The sequence below is a fragment of the Lepeophtheirus salmonis genome, chromosome 4, assembly GCF_016086655.4.
Source record: "Lepeophtheirus salmonis chromosome 4, UVic_Lsal_1.4, whole genome shotgun sequence".
NCBI classification, from domain to species: domain Eukaryota; kingdom Metazoa; phylum Arthropoda; class Copepoda; order Siphonostomatoida; family Caligidae; genus Lepeophtheirus; species Lepeophtheirus salmonis.
The window spans coordinates 14,127,529-14,147,907 of record NC_052134.2 but is presented as its reverse complement, the minus strand read 5'-3'; the positions used below and the strand labels follow the sequence as shown (position 1 = coordinate 14,147,907).

Here is a 20,379-nt window from a genome sequence, read left to right as displayed (position 1 = left end):
ATAATAAATCTGTTCACAGGAAGGGATTCCGGAGAAGGATTTTCAGTCGATGAAAATCGTTGTTGAGTAGTAGGAGTACACCTAGTTTTATATGTGGAGTTGATTATCCTCATAGAAATGAGATCCCCTACCCAGAGAGGAATAGTGAATTCCTGAATTGTAAAAGAAAGGAACATTTCGCAAGAATGTGTAAATCAGCGAAGCAGAACTCCGTCAGTGTTCCATTCAGAAATTAAAAACGAATAAAATACTGATTGAGATTATGAATACTTATAGAAATCATGAAAAGTAGGTTGTAGTCACATGTGATAGTGGAGCGATCGGTTGAATTGCTTGATCTAAAGCATTAAAATTAATCAAATTTGATTGCAAAAAATCTACTTTTGATTCAAAGACTGTTGAAGTGAATGGATCTTCACTGCATATCCTTGGTGTTGTACATCTTATCATGAAACTTGGAAGTCGTACTTATAGAGAGACGGTCTATGTTGTAGGGAAGAGAACAAATTTTTTATTCACTCAGAATGTATGTATCTATCTTGGCGTTGTCTATCCTAATTTCCCACAAAAACTAAAAAAAGAATGGATTGATCAACAATTAGGCATCAAGTGTGTAGGGACATTAATTCACAGTAAAATTGAAGAAGTGGAAAATCAGTTATTAGGGAATTTTTAAGTGTGCTCTCAAGTGAACATAAATTTAAAAAAATGAATTTCTCACCAATGAATATAGAACTATTAGAGAATACGAGGCCATTTATACTGCATAGTGCAAGACAAATACCTTTTTGCCATCATTCACAAGTGAAATACATGCTGGATGATATGGTCAATAAGGATGTGATTGTGAAAGTAGGAGATGAAATAACAGAGTGGTGCCACCACCCAATATTCATTATACCTAAACAGAATGGTAGCGTGAGATTAAAAGTTGACTTAACCAAGTTTAACACACAAATTAAAAGATTAGTTCATCTTCTGAAAACTCCAAAGGAAGCCGTTCCCGAAATCAACCCGAAGTCCCAGTTTTTACAAAACTTGATGCAGTGCATAGTTATAGGTAGATGCCTCTAGAAGAGAAAAGCCAGATTTTACAACTTTTATAACTATATACGGCAGATATTACATTAAGAGAGCTCCTATGTTATTTATTTCTACGGGAGACACGTATAATCTTCGGTATGCCATAGCTTTAGAATTTTCATAAAGTAGTCGATGATATCCTTGTTGATACGAAGATCTTGAGAATCATATTAAGGGAGTAAGAAGAATCCTAAACAGAAGTAAGGAATTTGGAATTACATCAAGTATATAGAAATTTCAATTCGCAAAAGAAGATATTAATTTTTTGGTTATAAAATCAGTAAGAATGAAATTGCCGTCAACGAAAATAAAATGAATGCTATTTGAAAATTTGACAATACTACAAACAGAACAGAATTTAGGTCATCTATGGGTATGGCTAACCAATAGACTTAAGATTTGTGAGTGAATTAATCGAAAAAATTGCTCACTTTGATTTTTTTGTGTAAAAATTGTACATTTTTCTAAAGTGTTATGTAATAAATAAATAATTTTTTGTTTTATTGAAATTAAAGATCAGCCAATTAGAGAAACGATAAATTTGGCACAAAATGAACTATTCAGTAATCTCCTTTTTCTTACACATACTTTTCCTCCAAATTTCGAAATCCAGATCTTCCATTAATGCAAAAGGTTGGAAAGTTAGGTAATGTCTGTAGTGGTGATGATCAGATACCTCGGTCTAACGAGACTCCTGAAGATCACGCCAACTTTAAATTTGCTGCAACTACTAATATTTATGAAAAACGGTATTTAAGTATGTTTACAACTACCAATACTGATCGAAGGCAAAAATTAACGGAAGAAAATCTTTCTAAATTCGTGATTTGTCCATATAATATAGCAAAATTTATGAATAAAATATGATTTATATTAAACAACACTAATTACATAAAATTAACTTTTTAGAACTGTGTTTTTCTTTAAATGCAAATTGCTGAATTTTGATATTTTGAGAGCTCATTTTTCAAAATGTTATCCTCGCTTTGTCCAAAAAAATGGCTCGAAACTCCTTAGTATACTAATCAATTAACATCATTTATCTCAAAATTGTAGGATTAGGTTGGAAGAATTATTAAAAGGGAAAATCGAGCTTACCAAATACGCCTGGAGAACGGTTGTATTTATGTGAGGAATAGGAAATTCCTAATAATCACAAATACAACTGAAATATCGTCAAATTCTATCAAATCCTACACGAAAAGAAGACTCCGAGAGAAACCATATAAGAGAATTATGTTTCAACTTAATTAATTTAGCATATTTAAGAAATCTTTTGTTTACATTCTTATTATATTGAAAATTGGAGATTTATATTGATATTATATGATGCGGGAGAAAGAAAAAGAAAACAAAAGAGTTGTATTGTACATACCGACATATTAATATTTCGTTTGTAATACAGAGGTCACTACCCTTTTAGAGAGTAGGGACCAAAAAGCTATGTAGTGTCAGAACAGAGTGCCAAACAACTATCGCTGCAGAGTCATGGTAGAAAACCGTGTTATTGAATATATAATATATATAGATTTTCTGGGTGTTTAGAAAAAAGAAAGGGTTCAATATAATTTTATTTAAACAATACTTTTATTTTTTACTACAGGAATTATAATCAAGAAATGAAATATAAACACAATTTAAAAGAAAAAAATATATTTTATTAAGAAAAAGGAAAGTAGGAAAAATACTAATTATTTAATGAGACACTTATTTCTGCTTATTTTGTGATATATTTTCTATATTAGATGAAATATTTGTGGAGGAAAGGAGGAAAACTTTTATTATGGTTATTTCGAGTTTCATATTGGTTTTTAATGCTAGAAACTTTCATTTTGGATTAGTATGCCTATATTTAGATGATAAGATGGTAGGCCGATCAAAATTCACTCGCGGAACAATATGGGCCGCGGCAGGGGGTTACCGACCTCTGTTGTAATAGGTTATGTATATATGTTTATTGTTATCATTTAAGATACGTCTTACCCGGCTTAGAATATAGAATATATATGTCATACGAAGGTACCTAGAGAGAAGGCTCCTGTGATTATCCAAAAACTATATTTTTGATTGTATCGGATAACACATGGCGCATTTGAAAGTCCTAATCGAAGAAGATTTCTATAAAAAGAAGAAAAGTCCTAGGCAACGTGAGATCTGAGGTACGGAAGAACTTCAAGGTGAAAATAGACTCGAGAGAACCTAGAAAGAAGGGTCCCGTGATTATTCCAAGACTACCTCCTTGATTATATGGGACAACACACTTTTAAATACATTTAAATTAACAATACTTAGGGAAGACTGGGAAAAATGGTAAGATTTACTTTTGGTTAAATTTTGATGACTTGTATTAACTTAGATAGACATGCCAAAATTTAATGCACACACCTGTCTCCTATTGTTTGAATTTATTTAAATATGAGACATTAACTAAGTCTACTGTATTAATCTCATATTTTATTAAAAGCGTAGCCATACATTTCTAATTCCGTTCTACCCCAGCAGACAAAATAAAACTTTACAATAAGAATCTGGTCACCCTTAATCTCAAACACTCTACAACATCTTTTACTTCTCTTACATCATCTTCTTTCTGCTGATAGCCGTAAATTCAACTAAGTAAAAGGGACTATTGTCAAATTTATAGCTTCGTTTTTAATAAAATATCATATTAATACAGTAGACTAGTTAATGTCTACTATTTTATGTCATAGCGTAGCTATACATTTGTAATCCTTAGAAGTTGTTATTCTACAAACCATTCGGAAAGAAGGAACACAAATCAAAACACAATTATTATATACTTTACTAATTTTAATACCGGCTTGTAACGAATAGAATAATATTTTATTAATTATAAATTAACTGTTTCCTTATAAGAACATATAAAACCGATGAAAAGCTCGTGATTCCTCACACTGAAACCTTGTTTAATTACTTCCTTAACTGCACTGCCATTAGTTCTTTTTTAAAGATACAACAGCCCCTCTTAAGTTATGAGCTTTAAAAACCTCAATATTAATGCTTGTCATTTCGATAATCTCTTAACCACCTATCAGCAGTCTGAGTTGCAAAGAGGTGACAATTCCCCCTCAAAGTCACAAATCATTTATCTTTTAATTCTAGTCTTATTTACATATTCAATGATATGTCTGCCAGGATCCAGTCTCTCGTCTGAAAAAAATTTGTTAAATTAATTCCTCTTCTAATATAGCCTAAACTTTAATTTTTCTAGACCCAAAAAGGGGAGAAAAATAAAAATTGCTATCTATTCTATAGCTCGAATTTAATAAATTTAAAGAACTAGCTCTAGCTATACTAGCAAAAGCTATTAAAGTAAGGTTCTTTTTGCCAGTATTTCATATGATAAAAAAATCCAGACACCTTGAATCTTTCTATTTATTAAGAACACTCCACGTATCTTGAATTTAAGTTACAGAGGATTTAAATTGAATAAACCTCACAAGAATCTGGGCAACAACTTATCTGATGATAACACCTCTGAACTTAATTGATTCTTTACTAAAGCCGCTTTAGTTGTTGTAAGGGTACTATATGGAGACGTTGGATGTGATGCTAAGTAATTCATTACCACATTCTCTGACACGTTAAAGGGAGATAAACCTTCTCCTAAATAAAACTTATAAAAATGTTTAAAACCCTGATGTGTAAGTTGTATTAGTTGAGGAATAAATATCAGAAAGTATTATATTAATTGCCTTAGAATCGAAACTTTGATTTAATAAGGGCCCTTCTAAATCAACAATGCTACCAGAATCCCTAATTGTACGAGGTTCTGAGTGTCTAGACACGAGATAATTCTCCTTGCTGCCCAAAGGAGAATGGACTCCTTCGATATCTCATGCAACTGTAGGAATCATTTTGCCCTATTCACTCGGGTGTTATCAAAATTGCAAGAAGTTACCCTTCTTCTTCTACCTGCTGGAGTACGCATCTAATTCTTTCGCTTGATCGTCTCTCATCTAAGAATAGTAATTTAACATTGCGTGGAAATCTCTTCACAAGTACAAATCCATTTCGGCTTGGAACAAATGGGGGGTTATTTGAATACATCTTCCTTCAAGCCAAAATTCCAAGTATGAAGAGACTCCCTTGATAAAAAGTCCCTTGCGTGTTCTCTTTTGAAAGAAATCAAGACAAAATTTCCCCAAATTCCTCACACAGTGATATCGTTTAGACGTTTCCCCTTGGTATCACCCTTCTTTAAAAAGAGTAGTTTTATTTAATCACATGAACTGATATCTGTGAGTGATATGTAATTGAAATAAAACTTTCTCACAAGCTCAAATTCCGAGTTTGTTAATATGAAGATCTCAATAATTTCATGTCTACTAACCTTGTTCAAAGAAGCCGTATGATAATGAAATATCATAGCCTGGTAAGGAAGCAGTCCTAAAAATTTCCAGCGTTGGATTAAATTTCTTCTCACTGATGGACAGTAGGGGGAGCTTATTTTTTAAATTTGAGAAATGTTGAGTTCTGAGGGTCGTAAATTTTTTCATTTAGGCCAAAGACATCATATATAAATTTTGAACATTTTTGAAAAATATTTAGATGTAGCTCAATGGCTCTAAAGTTCTGTAACGATTCGACTATTTTTGTCAAAAAAGAGTGTTTTGTCCTGAATATCAAAAAAATCCTTGGTGTTACGACAAATCTTGAAAACAAGAAATTTAGTTTTATTAATTTGCAATCAATAAAACAAATTTTACTAGTGCTTTCTGCTTATATGCCAAAAAAAACAAACAAAGGCTGCTATACATTTGTCCATCTGTATGGCCGTAAAAGAAATGATATCCATATTTACAATTTATGTGTCCCAAATCTTTAGCCTAAAAGGAAAAAATTACGACCCTCAGAGCTCAACATTTCTCAAATTTAAAAAATAAGCTCCACCTTAGTGGACAGGCTATTCTTAGTTCTTCCCAGCATAATATTTCTTGCTCTCGGAGGAGATTAATATTTCTGGATTAAAAGGGTCATTAAAATTTCCCTTTTATTAATCTAACAGAAGGTTTCTCTGAAAGAGTGGGGTACTCAAACCCTGGTTCCACACTTCTAATTTACTCATATTTGTCAAAGGTCTCGTAGTAAGAACCATCACCTTAGGCATAATTTAGCTACAAGATCTCGGATCTTTTGGGTAGTTATTTGTTGAAGGTCTCGGATCGAAAACCATCGCCTTAGGAGGAATTAAGAGGCAGGATGTTGGATCTTTTGTGCAGTTATTTGTTGAAGGTCTCGGACCAACAACCTTCTCCTATGGCGGAATTTAGCTGAATAAGTTGCGTCCTTGGAATCATAGAACTCTTATCTAAATTGAACTTGAAAGCAAGGATTGTGTATAGCAGTGAGACTAAACACGAGGAGATGGCAATTTAACTTTCAAGTTGGAATCGGAAAGTAATTGAGTTCTATGAGTTTTTCAATTAAAATAGATACTTAGACTGATTGTTTCGCCATAGATATAACATAAAAGCTTCAATAAATACTTAAGTAAGTTATTCTCCCAAAGATTTTGTCAAATAATGTTAACGAAATGTTCGTGATATAAAGTTTCAAAATACTGACATAGATGCATATCTCATATTTGATGAGGTATATTAAAACTTCTAATTATAAGTATATGAAGGGACTGATAACGTAGAATCCCCCCCGTAGGTAAGGTAATACTATACAGCATATACGTATAGAGTTCTAGCTACAGGCAAGCACTATTGGTAAATGCGTGACTGTAGCGCCCAAACGTTCAGTGTGTATCAACAAGAAAGAATAGTTAAATAAATCTTCAAAAAATTAAATTTTTCAACGAACATTAATTAGGTAAGTTCGTTATAATAAACTTTAAGCCCCTCAAATCTTAATCTCAACGACCTACATGTTTCTTCTTGAGAGACATGCAGTTACCTAGGCACCAAAGCTAACTGTGTTTCAACCTGAGATTGAAACCAGTGAAATGTTCTTGTGTATGAAACGATACAATACAGACTCATCCACCCTTTTCTGTGCAGGACCTGAGATGGCAAAATATGTTAAGAACATTTTACTTGAGAGCAACATCTGCTTCTTCAGTCACTTATCATCTAATGGGATTCTTAAGCTCCTAATAATTACACTTCTTAAGTAGGGATATATGTTACAAAAAATATATTATTTCCCAACTAAGTTTCACAATTTAGAAGATATTTCAACGCCTGGGCAACATGACATAGGTACCTAAGACTAATCATTCAAGAGTACTTTTGATGTAGTACAATAATTAATAACCAATTATTGGTGTTTTCTAAATTAAGCAAAAGTAGGAAACTTGATATACCAGGAGGATACATGGTACAGGGTAGGAGGAGACATGGTACAGGGTAGGAATATGCATGTTACAACAGGAGGAAACATGTAAAACTGTAATTTATTATATTCAAGCATTTATTTTACTTTTTATTACAGTTTGTCAGCATAAAGTAAATAATTTTAATTACATATATAAGATAACCAAATAAAACATTTACAGAAATAAAGCATAGTTAATAATAAAATTAAAAAATACTTTTTTACTATTTATTGTGATTCATAATTCTTAAAGTATATCATTAAATTGCACAAAAAACAAAACTTAATTAAATATAATATATATATATAGTACGACTATATATAATAAAAATAGGGTAATAGATATATTACAAGCAAGTTAATTAATTGAATAACATGGCAGACATTTAATAAAATAAAATTAAAATCTCTTGCTTTTTAATAGGAATATAGCTCAAAAAACAGTAACCTAAAATGTTTACTTTTTGGATCAAAAATTTCAATGTCAAAATTCTCTATTACTGTAAGCATTAGGCAACCCGGATTATATATTGGTTTGATAAAGAGAGGAATACATTCAATTGAATAAGTAGTGGGTGGTTAGATAACTTTACATTTTAAAGTTAATGGCAGTATAACATGTCTCCTTCGTAACAAGTATCCCCACTCTCTGCTATATATGGCCTCTAACATTTTGCTAAGACTACGTTCGTGAAAGTTGGCTCTACATATTGTATGTACTTTGCTGCACTATAGAGTCAGATAGATAAAGAGCACTATCAAATAGAGCCTAAATGACCTAAAAAATATAAAGCAAATGTTGTTCCGTATTAACATCATATCATAGAAATTTGCAATAAATATCCATATACGTCACACTTTATAAGTTATATCATCATTGTTATTGTTCATAAGATTAATTATACACACTGTGCGTACGAGGAAGCTACTATCAACATTAGTCACAATATCGTCTTACTAGAACTCTATATGTATATGCTTTGTGGTAATACGTCGTACATTAAGAGAGTCAAAGGAGTGTTGTGCAAGGTTGTACCCGGTTCAGGTTCAGTGGTTCGATTGGTCCCGGTCTCGGTTTTTTCATTTCAACCGTTTTGCTCTTGGTCTCGCTCCAGCTTTATCGGTCTCGAGTCCGCTCTTCGATCTCTGTCCTTTTTTATACAGGCTCAGTTTGGTAACATGCACTTCAAACAAGAGGCGTCACTAGAAACTTCGGTTCCAGGAAATGATATTAGATACAAAAAGGGCTGCAACAACCTTATACGTAGAGTGAGTAGCGCTCCCAGTTCCAGTAGGGACCCCGAATGGATAATCGATGATTAATTTTAGTCTACACATTTTTGTGTAAAGGGGGTGTCAGCTTAAAAAGATGTTAGTGTAGGAGGTTTTGGCATAGTACAGTTTGGTAAATCTTGGCTTCAGAAATATTATAGTTATCATATTATTAGGTACCTACAAGCTTAGTAGTGCACCTGGATCCATTATCTACCCCACCCCTTCCCTCTTTTATTTACACCGTTTGTTGCCAAAAACCACATATACAGATCCATAAGAAGCCCTAAGCTATTTGGAACTAGATACAACTGTATCCCCCTAGCGACGTAAAAAAATCATTGGGAAGTGCTGCAATTGCAAAAAAAAAAAAAAAAAAAAAAAAAAAAAAAAAACAACTCTGAGCACTAACTTATTGAATTAAGCTAATTTATTTTTCATAATATATATTTTCTTTATATATTCTATTTAGGAACAAAAGCACAATAACCGAAACCAATAAGCAAATATTGCAGTCTCGGTTCCGGTCTTGGTTCAAATTCGTCGGTTCCGGTTCTAGCAGTTCAAAAGCTGGACCTGCTTGAACCACTTGACCAATGAAGTAACAACCTTGGTGTAAAGGACTAAGAAAACTTCTTTGAATCTTCATAGCATGAATTGGATAGAAGGTTTTACAGATACCAGATGAAATAATAATTATTATTTATGATAAAATTGTGTACATATTGTTCATATACTAAAATACTTTACGTTGACATTAAAAAATAGACATACAAATCATATATCACTAATCCACCAAATTATGAATTGATAAAACAAGTTGTATATATTTTAGCTTATCAAAATGACGAAGTTAGGATTTATGCGGTAATATGAACTTAATTTTGGCTAAGCGCATCATGTAGTACAAAGTGTGATTTTCCAATTTTCTGTTCTTGTTCGATGTACACATGCCACTTGAGAAATTGGAATAGTAAAATAGAAACCGAGTCGACTAATAGAATAGACCAGATTTGATTTTATAGATGTTTAACATTTAAACTAATATTAAGTTTATTTAAACGTTGCCCTAACTTGAGTTACAATTATTTCGTCGATAGCAGATACATATATTTAATATTGTTGAGGGACTATTACTATTGGGGGAGAAGCATGCGGTAGTTAGGAGTTTGTGGGAGGGATGATACCAGGTCCCCACGATCCTTAAGATTTATTATAAGATAATTAAGATTTTATTTACTTAGTATCTAAATAAATACAATTTGGCCCCTCTACTATAAATTTCAAACTCCGAATATAATGTGGAGGCGAAGACTTTTACTACTTTTTTAGACAGAGGAGTGGGAAGTCGAAGCTTCTTTAATACCGATTTAATTGGGAACTTCAATTTTAGAAATTAAGCATCACATTCCAAGTGAGTTTTAATCTTTTTAAATATGGTCAAGCAAGTTTTATGATTTCAAAATTGAGGCCCAAATAAAGCCAATTCTTAAATTCTACCAAGGTGAATTTTCATACATAAACATTGTATATGCGAGCTAAAATTCACTAAATTATCAATTATGTTTGAGCTGCTTTTTGTTTTACTGAAATAACTCATTAAAAGTTAAAATATTATAATTTCATTATAAAATATATTAATGAATGTTCTTTGTTCATTTAAGAATACTAATTTAAACTTATTTATAAATAAATAAATGGTCGTTTAAACTAAAAAAAATTTAACAAAGTTCTTTAATATCCTCATATCTTTATAATTCCTTTTAATAATCTTAGTAATATATACTACCGTGATGTATATACACTTTAAGCATTTGAGAAATACGAGTCGTTCTCAGCTCCGCATAATATTTATTATCAGAAATCCAATGAAAAAAACAGGCAGTTGAGGGATGGGAAATCATAGTAATAGTTGTAAAACATACTTGTTAATAATATGAAAATCGTACATATATGAAACCTCCAGCAATTTATATCTTACATTTTTTACAATCTTGTACTCCAGAAATCAGGAAAGGAGAAAAAACGTTACATATTTAGCATAACCAATCCATAATCAGAAAAAAAACCTCCTGGTAGTGTATGACTGTCATTATGAGATTGAAAAAAAAACAAATTCTCATTCAACAAAAGTGTGTTATCAATAAAATTCTTCTAGACACAGTTTTAACAATGCAAATATTATAGATATGTAAATTATAAGTGTATTTATATAATTTAAATCTTACTAGTTACAAATTAGAAATTTTTGTTTTGATTTAGGCCCGGTTTTACAATCCCGTTGCATATGCCATAGATGTTTATGAATATTGAATAATCTCTTCAATATTTTTTTATAGAAATAATAAATAAAAATATTTAAAATAATAAAATATAATAAATTGTATATATGTATGTATATTGAGGAAAATACCTTATTTGACTTTCATCATGGACAGTGACCCAAAATTATAATTATAATAACTACAGATAGGATTTGTGTAAGTCGGCGAAGTAGGAAGAATATGGTTTAACTGAATTAATACCATTGTTAATATCAGTTACGTGTTTTATTATTTTTGGGGGAGAAAATGAATTACTGCTATACATAGGAGAACATTCTAATTTTAAGTAGCATTAGTTCAGGGAAAATATTACAATTATATTAAAATTAATATATATATATATTAATTTAAAGAATTTACACCAAAGATAGTTGAGAATTCTTCTTTTAGAGGGAGATGTTAGCTCAAATACGCCTTAATAAATAATAAACCAAAAAGGAGAAAGAGTACAAGCATCAACCGTTTTTCCTTTTTTAATTACTTTAGTTTTTTATTTACACGCATCCCATTTTTAGTTATGACTCATGATATATATATTTATCTTTTAAAACCATTGGAATCGAAGGTTGTATTACTTCAAGTGCTGATTAAGTTTTATGTATATCCTTCTACATTTCTTTAAATATCATTTGATTACTTTAATTCTTTTGTGGTACGACACCTTGTACTCAAGATATTAAACGTGCATTTAATTATGCATTCTGCTGTGAAATCTTTACATATTACATAATTTTTTATAACGAAGAAGTCAAATAATATATATTATTTTTTAAATCTCTTGCTTAACTTTATTAATTTATTTGTTAACCCAAGTTTCACTCCTGGGGTTTAATAATAACATCAACTCTTGCTTCCTTCAATATCAAGAGTTGTTCCATTAAAGGAATTTCATTATATGATCTGGAGAAACAATTTGAGTATTCAGTGAGTTGATACAATTTGACTGAATTGGGTGAAAAATATTTATATTTTTTTAGAAAAAGTTCTTACTATCTGTCATAAAAACATTTAAAAAAAATAATATTGTTTCAACTTAAGAGCCATTTAGCGAGTAAAAAATAAGTTATAGGTTTGAGTGTTTCAAAGTACAGTAGTTATGTTTATATTTTGATTACTAAAATATTAAGTAGTTTTAGTCATATTAATGAAATATCAAAATAGTTTCTTATGTAACACCGAGTGTGTGTAGCTACGGATCAGTGAGGTTGCGCTATATAGACTAAAGTACTCCCAGGCTCATCAGTCATAACTCATATTATTACTGTTTTCCCGGGTTAGCTTATTTTTTTCATTTTATTGAGGAGAGAACATTTATTGTCAATGCATTGAGTAACGACATGTGAGTGTGCTCATGAAAAACGATGAGTAACACTAATCATTTCTTGGTTAGTTATCTTCTTATTTATGCTTTTTAGGCAACCTTGTCTGTTCGATACGCCTAATAACTTCGGGGAATCCTCCTGTATACCAGTTTGTTTCTGAACTAATTTGTTAGTGGTATTTGTAAAACACTATGCTCGACATTGCATATCATTAGTGATGGGAGACGGATATAACTTAAGGACAAACATATCTCATCGTCGTTATAGATTCAAAATTACGAGAGAATAAGTTTTTACGAGTGAACGGGAATGTAATCTGTAGACATTTACACCTTGAGAAATATTTGTAAAATCACATCCATGTTCCCCGTATCAACTATAAGTCACTAAGTAATCTTCCATGTTTCTCTTACTTTCTTATCATCACAAATCTAATCCACGTAAGCAATGACCAATCCTCTCAGCTACCTGACTATCCTCTCCAAAATATCTCCCTCTCAGTTTCTCTGGACTGACTCCCGCAACAATAGGAACAAGGATCATAATTCATAAAATGGTGTTGTGCTATGTTGAATTATTTAATAATTATATGTACACATATTCAATATCGGATTTCCTATTTTAGGCTTGTTAAATATGGGGACTCTGAGAGATAGTACATCTTTAGAATATCCAATTGTTTTTTATTTATATAAATCATACTAATTTTATTCTCTACTTAATCGTTTAATGTCATCCTTTATTTTCTTTCTTCTTAATCCGAGCCAGACCTCTACACCTTTACTTCCTTACGCCAGAGAACATAAACCATAGGATTGATTTGCATATATTCATCCATACATTGTACAAAGATGACTGTTGTGTCTTGACGAAGGTGACGAGGTACTATTTATTTATAAGGAGGAGGGATCCATGACAACCGAGAGAATTGAGGAGACGGAAAGGCGTGGAGGAATAACACAAGGCTTATTTATAGGAACATTTATTATTATATCTTACTTAAACAAAACCTACTCTGGTATATACATAGATTACAAAACTATTTATATTATTAAAAAGGTAAAACAGTACTTTAAAAATATATATACATACAAGAAAATACAATAAAAGAGAATCAGAGGGAAGGAGACACGAATATATTACAATGACTCTGAGCTTTAATAAATCAATGAGTTTCACTCGTTCAGGACGAATGACACAAAAATTTTCCCAAGGAATGAATGATGCTCGTTGAGGACAAGTTACTCTAAGAATTTCCTTGCATTGGTAATTATATATTATAATAATTATCTAATGTTTCTTTTGAATCTCTATAGCGTGAATACGGATTATTTACGCATCATACAGTTACTTTGTATTCATTTTTTGCCATGGAGTTATCGAGTATAAATCATTTATATTTTATAGAAATAAACTCATGGACAATCAATAATTATCAAATATATAGCTTTATTTAAACAAAAATACCTACTACGTTTGAAGAAAGGGGTTCAAAAGAAATTACATACCGAGGTGTAGTTTAGTCTCGAACTCAAAACTTAAAGTTTTTTTTGCACAACCTTTCTTAAGAAAATAAATCTTAAAAATTTTTTCCCCCCCTCGATGAACCTTTTTTTAAACTTTTTTTTACTCCCATGACCTTTTTTTCAGAAAACAAATCCTTATATTTTTTGGGAGTGTCTAATTTTTCTTCCAAATAAGTAATTTTTAAAATTTCTCCATTTGGGAGTGGGGACTACATACCGTCCATCCCCCTCCCCCTGCTGACGCCCCTGATTCTCCTCATAATCCATTAATTACTTCTAATTAGTCAAAACGAAATACAATCATAAGAGTATATGTCATCTTATTTGTTTGGGGCTCTTGGTGCTAATCATAGTAAATTCATGGTAACTAGAAATACAAGGTATGCCAATTACACATATTTGGAATGATGAGTGTCTTCCACCAGGCGTTTTCCTATGTAGATGGAGTTTACCGTCATAGTCGATATACTATTAAATTCATTGATTGAATTCATGCATAATAATTAAGACTAAAATGATTATCAACTTTAGAATTAAATATAGCTTAAAAAATAAAATATTATAGAGGGAAATTCCCAATATATTTTAAAACATAAAAAAAAATACATAAATTACTTCAAAACTTGCAATAAAAAATAAATTAGAGTAGGATAAAATTTTTATATTTAATTACTTTAAAAGTTAACAGACAAAATGAGTCATCTTTCTTATTTTCCTAGCTAATCTATTTTTTTATATGGCTCTTATTTAATTTATGAATATATTTTAGTCGAATAAATGTTCGAGTACGTAATTTTTTTTTGATAACTTCACGAGGCTCAAAAGGTATTTACTATTAATAACTTTTATTAGTCTATCAATAAAAAATGGTTTAGTGTGTACATAGTTGTCCTGATTTTCTTTGAAAAGTTTATTAATTCTGTAGATGGTTGAATTAATACCCCTCTTGATAGAGTTTGTAGCCATGGGCTAGGCAGAACATTAAGATATAAGCTATAAATTCCTAATATTGGGAATTTGGGGAGGAGATTTTGGCCACATCCCCCACAATGTATATAAATCCCTCTTCCTGACAGTTGAAAAGTAGCTCCTTTGTTACCGGACAATCATAGTCGAAGAAAATGGATCTGAATTCGAGACATAAAATAAGTGTAGTAGTATTTATCTGCGAAAAATAAAATATTGTATCGAAATAGTATCGTTATCAATTTTCATGATATCTGGAAAAATTATCGGATTTTTTAATGAATTGAATTTTTAACTAATAATAGTCAAAATAATTTATTTTTTAAATGGACGTAATACCAGCAAATATACTGTGTTACTTGACATTAATTTTTATTGATTAATTGTTACTGAACGTCATTGAATCAAATGTTTAAAAAAACAAAAACTTGTACATATTTATATATTGTAATTTATAGTTTTGTCATGGATTACTTTAATAATGCATGGTTATGTATACACGACAGCAATATACAAAAAATACCAACAAACTAAACAACCTAGCTCAATTTTTGGTCCGACATGAAAAGATCCACATACATTCTGGCACGATATAAAATAATTGTTTAAGTAAATATTTTAAAATAATGCTAAGACATACAACTTTATTTACCTGTTTTATCCAAGGCCTTCAATATTATACATAGATATACAACTGACTGGAATATCATATATATACCAAATAAATCATTATAAATGTAAAAACAAGAAAATGGTTCTTCGCGTTTTTCAATATATTTCATGAAATGATAACATTTTTGCTAGTTATGTAAATGTTCAGGAGTTGATGATTGAATCACACTGATACATAATGAATCCCTGGAGTTATACAATGGAATGTCATATTTATAGACATCGTCATGTATAAATTCAAACAAATGGTAACTGCACAAATCCATGTTTTATTGCGGGACTTCATCACCAGTTACTATATAAATAGAGGTTTACCAGGAAAACTTATGAATATGAAATATAAAAGTAATTTATTACTAATTAAGATTAAAAGGATGACTGAACAATATTATTATATTCGCATCAACTCTGACGTCACAAAAACAATCCTTTCAATTAGATATACCAGTGGTCGGAACGGTACAACAATTTGAAAAGAAGAGTTGGCCCAATGTATGTTATTGACTTACCTTGTTTTTCTAGTTACCTTGAGTAAATCGACAAATATCCAACATCTTTTAATAAAAGGTTTGTCAGACTACGGGTCACGTGCAACATTTAACGCGACATTCACTTTTGATGGACACCACACCCTCTATCTACCCTCTTACACGTAATTGGACTTTATGAAATTATGGATTGTTGAAATTACCTGAGCCAACAAACAAAAGGACCCATTTCAAGAAATTATTAAATATATATATTTATTAGAAAAAATCTATAGAATAACACTAGGAAGAGTGATTTATAACCTTACAAGTTTGTTTCAGCCATTCAAATTCATGTTCAGCGAAGACTTCCAATTTTGAATTAGTTAAAGCTAGATTTTATAACTTAATAATGCGTCTTCAGATGCAATTTTAGAAGTTTGTGCTTTTGTAGCAGAATTTGTATTATCAACAACTTTGGAGTCCTATGTTGGGTTACAAAGTTGAGAGATTCTTGATCCTAGACTTGATATATTAACGAAAAAAACTATACATTACTCTTACATCTCTCCAATTGAAACGTGTCTTCAGCAAGATAGGACAATTAATCTCTTAACGCAGAAATGGTTTAAGACCAACTAAAGTCAACCAGCTTGTATTTCTTACTACTAATTTGGATTTAATAGAGTTTGATCTGAATGAGTACTGTAATGTAGTAATCAATGATTCACAATATCTTTTAAATATATATTTTGAATATATTTATTTCTAATAGATTGCAATTTTTTCTTTACAACTTAGTCATTAAATTTTTTGCTATATTAGTTCAATACATATTTTTAAATATCCGTTTGAATCATCGCAAAAATCCTTGAAAATTATTTTTATTGGAGGGACAGGGGGGAGGGTCTTAGAACTGATTCAGTGAACGAACCTATTCAACAAATTTTATTAGTGAACTCATTCAAGTGATTCAGTTCACTAAAAGGAATCACAATTCCCAGTACACCATAGTTCATAATACAAATTATTAAAATATTGAGATGTGTAAAATAAATATCATGAATACTCATTTATGTCAGTTAGAAAATAAATATCTCGAGATATATCAAAGTACTTCATGAAAAAATTAATAAACAATTGGACTATAGAAGATATTAAAAAAGTAGGAATCTGAGACAATTTAATATAAATAAACGATGAACGATATCGTGCACTTATTTGCATATGTTCATCGTTTATTGGCCATTAACAATTTTTGAACGATTAGCACTTTTCAACAATTATCAACAAGCCTTATTATATTGATGAATCAATGAGGTATCAAACTGATAGTCATCATATTAGTTGGATCACATCCTACATTTATTTTCTACGTACTTGATTATGTCCCTAAAATTATGATGTACGTACTATAATTTATGACATATTACGTAAATATTATAACATATATATTATACATAGATCTTTATTTTTTAAAATAAATTATTTACAAAAAATAATCGTATAAAGTAGATCTATGTATAATATTATTGGAAAAAACTCCAATTAAATTATGGAAAAAAGTTAAATTAAAAAAATAAATCAAAATTTCTTATTCCTTTCAATAAAAACTGATTTCAAAATAGATAACTTCCTTAAATTGTGTCAATTTAAATTTAGAAAGGGGCAGAATAACCTCAATTATTAACATGTCTTCTCATGCTAAAAATTCTAAATCAATTCTTATCACTGAAAGTGACTCTGGAGTTGGTCTCGAGGTTGTAAAATCTTTGGCTAATCAAGCTCAAGGCCTGCAAAATGTTGTAATAATCCTTGCTGCTGCCAAAAATCCAAATAACTCTGAATTGAATAATATTACAAGACATAATCCTAAAGTCAAAACTGTTCAATTGGATTTAGAGGATTTCAAGAATTTTGGAAACTTTGCCAATGAGGTTCAAAAGAAACTTAATGAAGCTGGAGTTCAACATTTGTCTGCCTTGATCAACTGCACTTCTCTTAATTTTAATAGTAACCTCAAAAATATAGATGCTGCACAAATGATAAAGGCATTCTCTGTTAATGCCGTGTCACCTTTAATGCTGATCAAGGCTCTATCGAAGCAATTACAGAATGGAGTGCAAGTATCTGGAGTTACAACTGGCAACGGAGCTACAAAGTTGATATACTCTGCATCTAAAGCAGCTAGTGCTGTTCAAAGAGCTATCCAAGAAGCTGGGGGTGCAGCAAATGTTGCAAATGCTGGACAAAAGAACGCAGGAAACATTACTGAATTAAATAGAGCAAGTAATAATGCCCCCATGATTGGACCGTTAGATGCGACTAGTACAAATAATCAAGAACTCTACAGTTATGCACAAAATCAAGGGCAAAACTATGACAATAATAAAGGTCAAAACTATTATAAGAATCAAGATGAAAACTTTGACAACAATCAAGTAAGAAACTCTGGACAAAATCAAGAACAAAACTATGGCAATAATCAAGGACAAAACTGTGAACAATATCGAGGGCAAAACTATAGTAGTTATCAAAGACAACACTCAGGTCTTGGTGAAAATAATACTATTGCTCATTTTGGTCTCGGAGGTCACAATAGTGGAGCAATCTTGGTAGGAGCACCTGGGCAAGCCTTTACTGGAATGGGGGCTGGTGCCTTGGTAGTTAATTTGACTTCTGGATTGTCTTCAATCTCTGCAAATAACAATGGACAATTTTATGCATATCGGTCTTCAAAGTCAGCTTTGAATATGATTACCAAGACGGTTGCTGCAGACTTGGTGAGCACAGGAGTCTTGGTGTATTCTTTAAATATTGACAATGCAGCTTTGGATTCCAAAAATCAGAAAAGTGGAATAAATAATATTAAACGATCAAATGCCCAAGGCTTTAATGCAAATAATGTTTGTCAAGCTGTTTTTAACTTATTAGATGGGGGAAATGCAAATTTAAATGGAAGCTTGATCAATGTTCAAGGTGCTCCTTTGTTATTTTAAGTTTTTTACAATTACTACAAATATTATTTTAACATTTTAAATTAAGAATGCTGACTCAGAAGTATGTTTTCGTTAAGTGAAATATAGACACATTTTATTAATCAAATTTCTTACTCTGTATTAAGTGTGTATGAAATATTTTCTAGCGTTGGAATGAGAAAAGCAATTTACTCATACGATGGATTAATAGGTTTATACTTATAAATGTGATACTGTACCTATAATTCTATGATTTGTTACGAAGTTTCGATATATATATTTAATTATTTTTATGCCAAAATGTAGTTGTTCAATATTTAATGGACAATTATAACATTGTAAAACTGAAGGGACATGCTAAATTTAATCATTTCACCTTTTTCAATAATTATTTCTAGATATCATTGCTTATTATCTTCTAATATACGCATCTAAAAATTTTGAATTATGTTTTTCACCACTTTTCACCACTTCATAGACCTTGTATGTTGTTTATTTGCTTTTGTAAATGTATTTGTAACTAAGGCATATTAACAGTACTACTTCTAGTCGAAATAGTATTGAATTGAGCTATAAGCAATTTTATTTTTTTTGAAGATATTGAAAAATGCACATTCTACATTCAACTGTGTCTTGAAATTAATCATTAAATTTTAAATTTTTAATCATGGTTTGTTAAATTTGATTAATCCAGACAGTTTTAAGGTGTTCTTTAGCTTTGTCCACTTCCTTTTTTTCAATTTAAGGTATTTGCATTACTACAAATGTAATATAGGCTGTTATTCTAAATATCACACTCAATCTCATCAAAATTAAAAAGTATATTTTTAGTACAAAAAGTTCATTAAAAGTAATTAATATTCCATAGAAGTTTTTATCGAAAAGTTAATTATTATATTTCAACTATGATAAATACAAATTATATCTTGTTGGTGTACAAATCTAAAGTTGTTAAGATTAATTCGTGTAATTTTGAATCTAAGTCTATGTGTATCACGAAATAAAATTCGCTTATAATTTGGGTTAACGTTTAAATATATTCACAAACAGGTAGGACCTAGCTGACGATGCTTGGCTAGTTTTAACAAAGAAATTTACTCGTGTCTATCTTTGGTATAAATTGTTTTAAAAATGCATAATAAAATAAATTTAACTATAATTACAATATTTTCCCTGTATTGATAAAGGTTTTCCTCTATATAGGAGTAATTTATTTTCTATCATATAATAGGCATTCGATATTCAGTAGTACCATATGTTTCTCCTGCCTTCTCCTCGTGCACTTTTTTCCATGTAAAAATTTCAAAATTTTAACTCTAATTATGAAATAAGGGAGATCAGGGACTAGAGATAGTAGATATATGTTATTTTTTTTATTGGAAAGATTGAGTTGTATTGTTTACGTATAACAAAAGTACCCATTA

The 20,379-nt window shown here is 30.5% G+C and overlaps 1 protein-coding gene across 1 annotated transcript; it reads left to right on the top strand.

The window, feature by feature from the left end:
• Positions 1-17,519: 17,519 nt before the first annotated feature.
• On the top strand, positions 17,520-19,082 carry LOC121116849 (uncharacterized). The gene has a single exon (XM_040711151.2). The coding sequence runs from the start codon at positions 17,669-17,671 to the stop codon at positions 18,974-18,976; it is 1,308 nt and encodes a 435-aa protein (XP_040567085.1). The 5' UTR covers positions 17,520-17,668; the 3' UTR covers positions 18,977-19,082.
• The last annotated feature ends 1,297 nt before the right edge of the window (positions 19,083-20,379 follow it).

Excerpts from the sequence above, each read along its gene's own strand:
- LOC121116849 (XM_040711151.2), top strand. The coding sequence starts at position 17,669 with ATGTCTTCTCATGCTAAAAATTCTAAATCAATTCTTATCACTGAAAGT.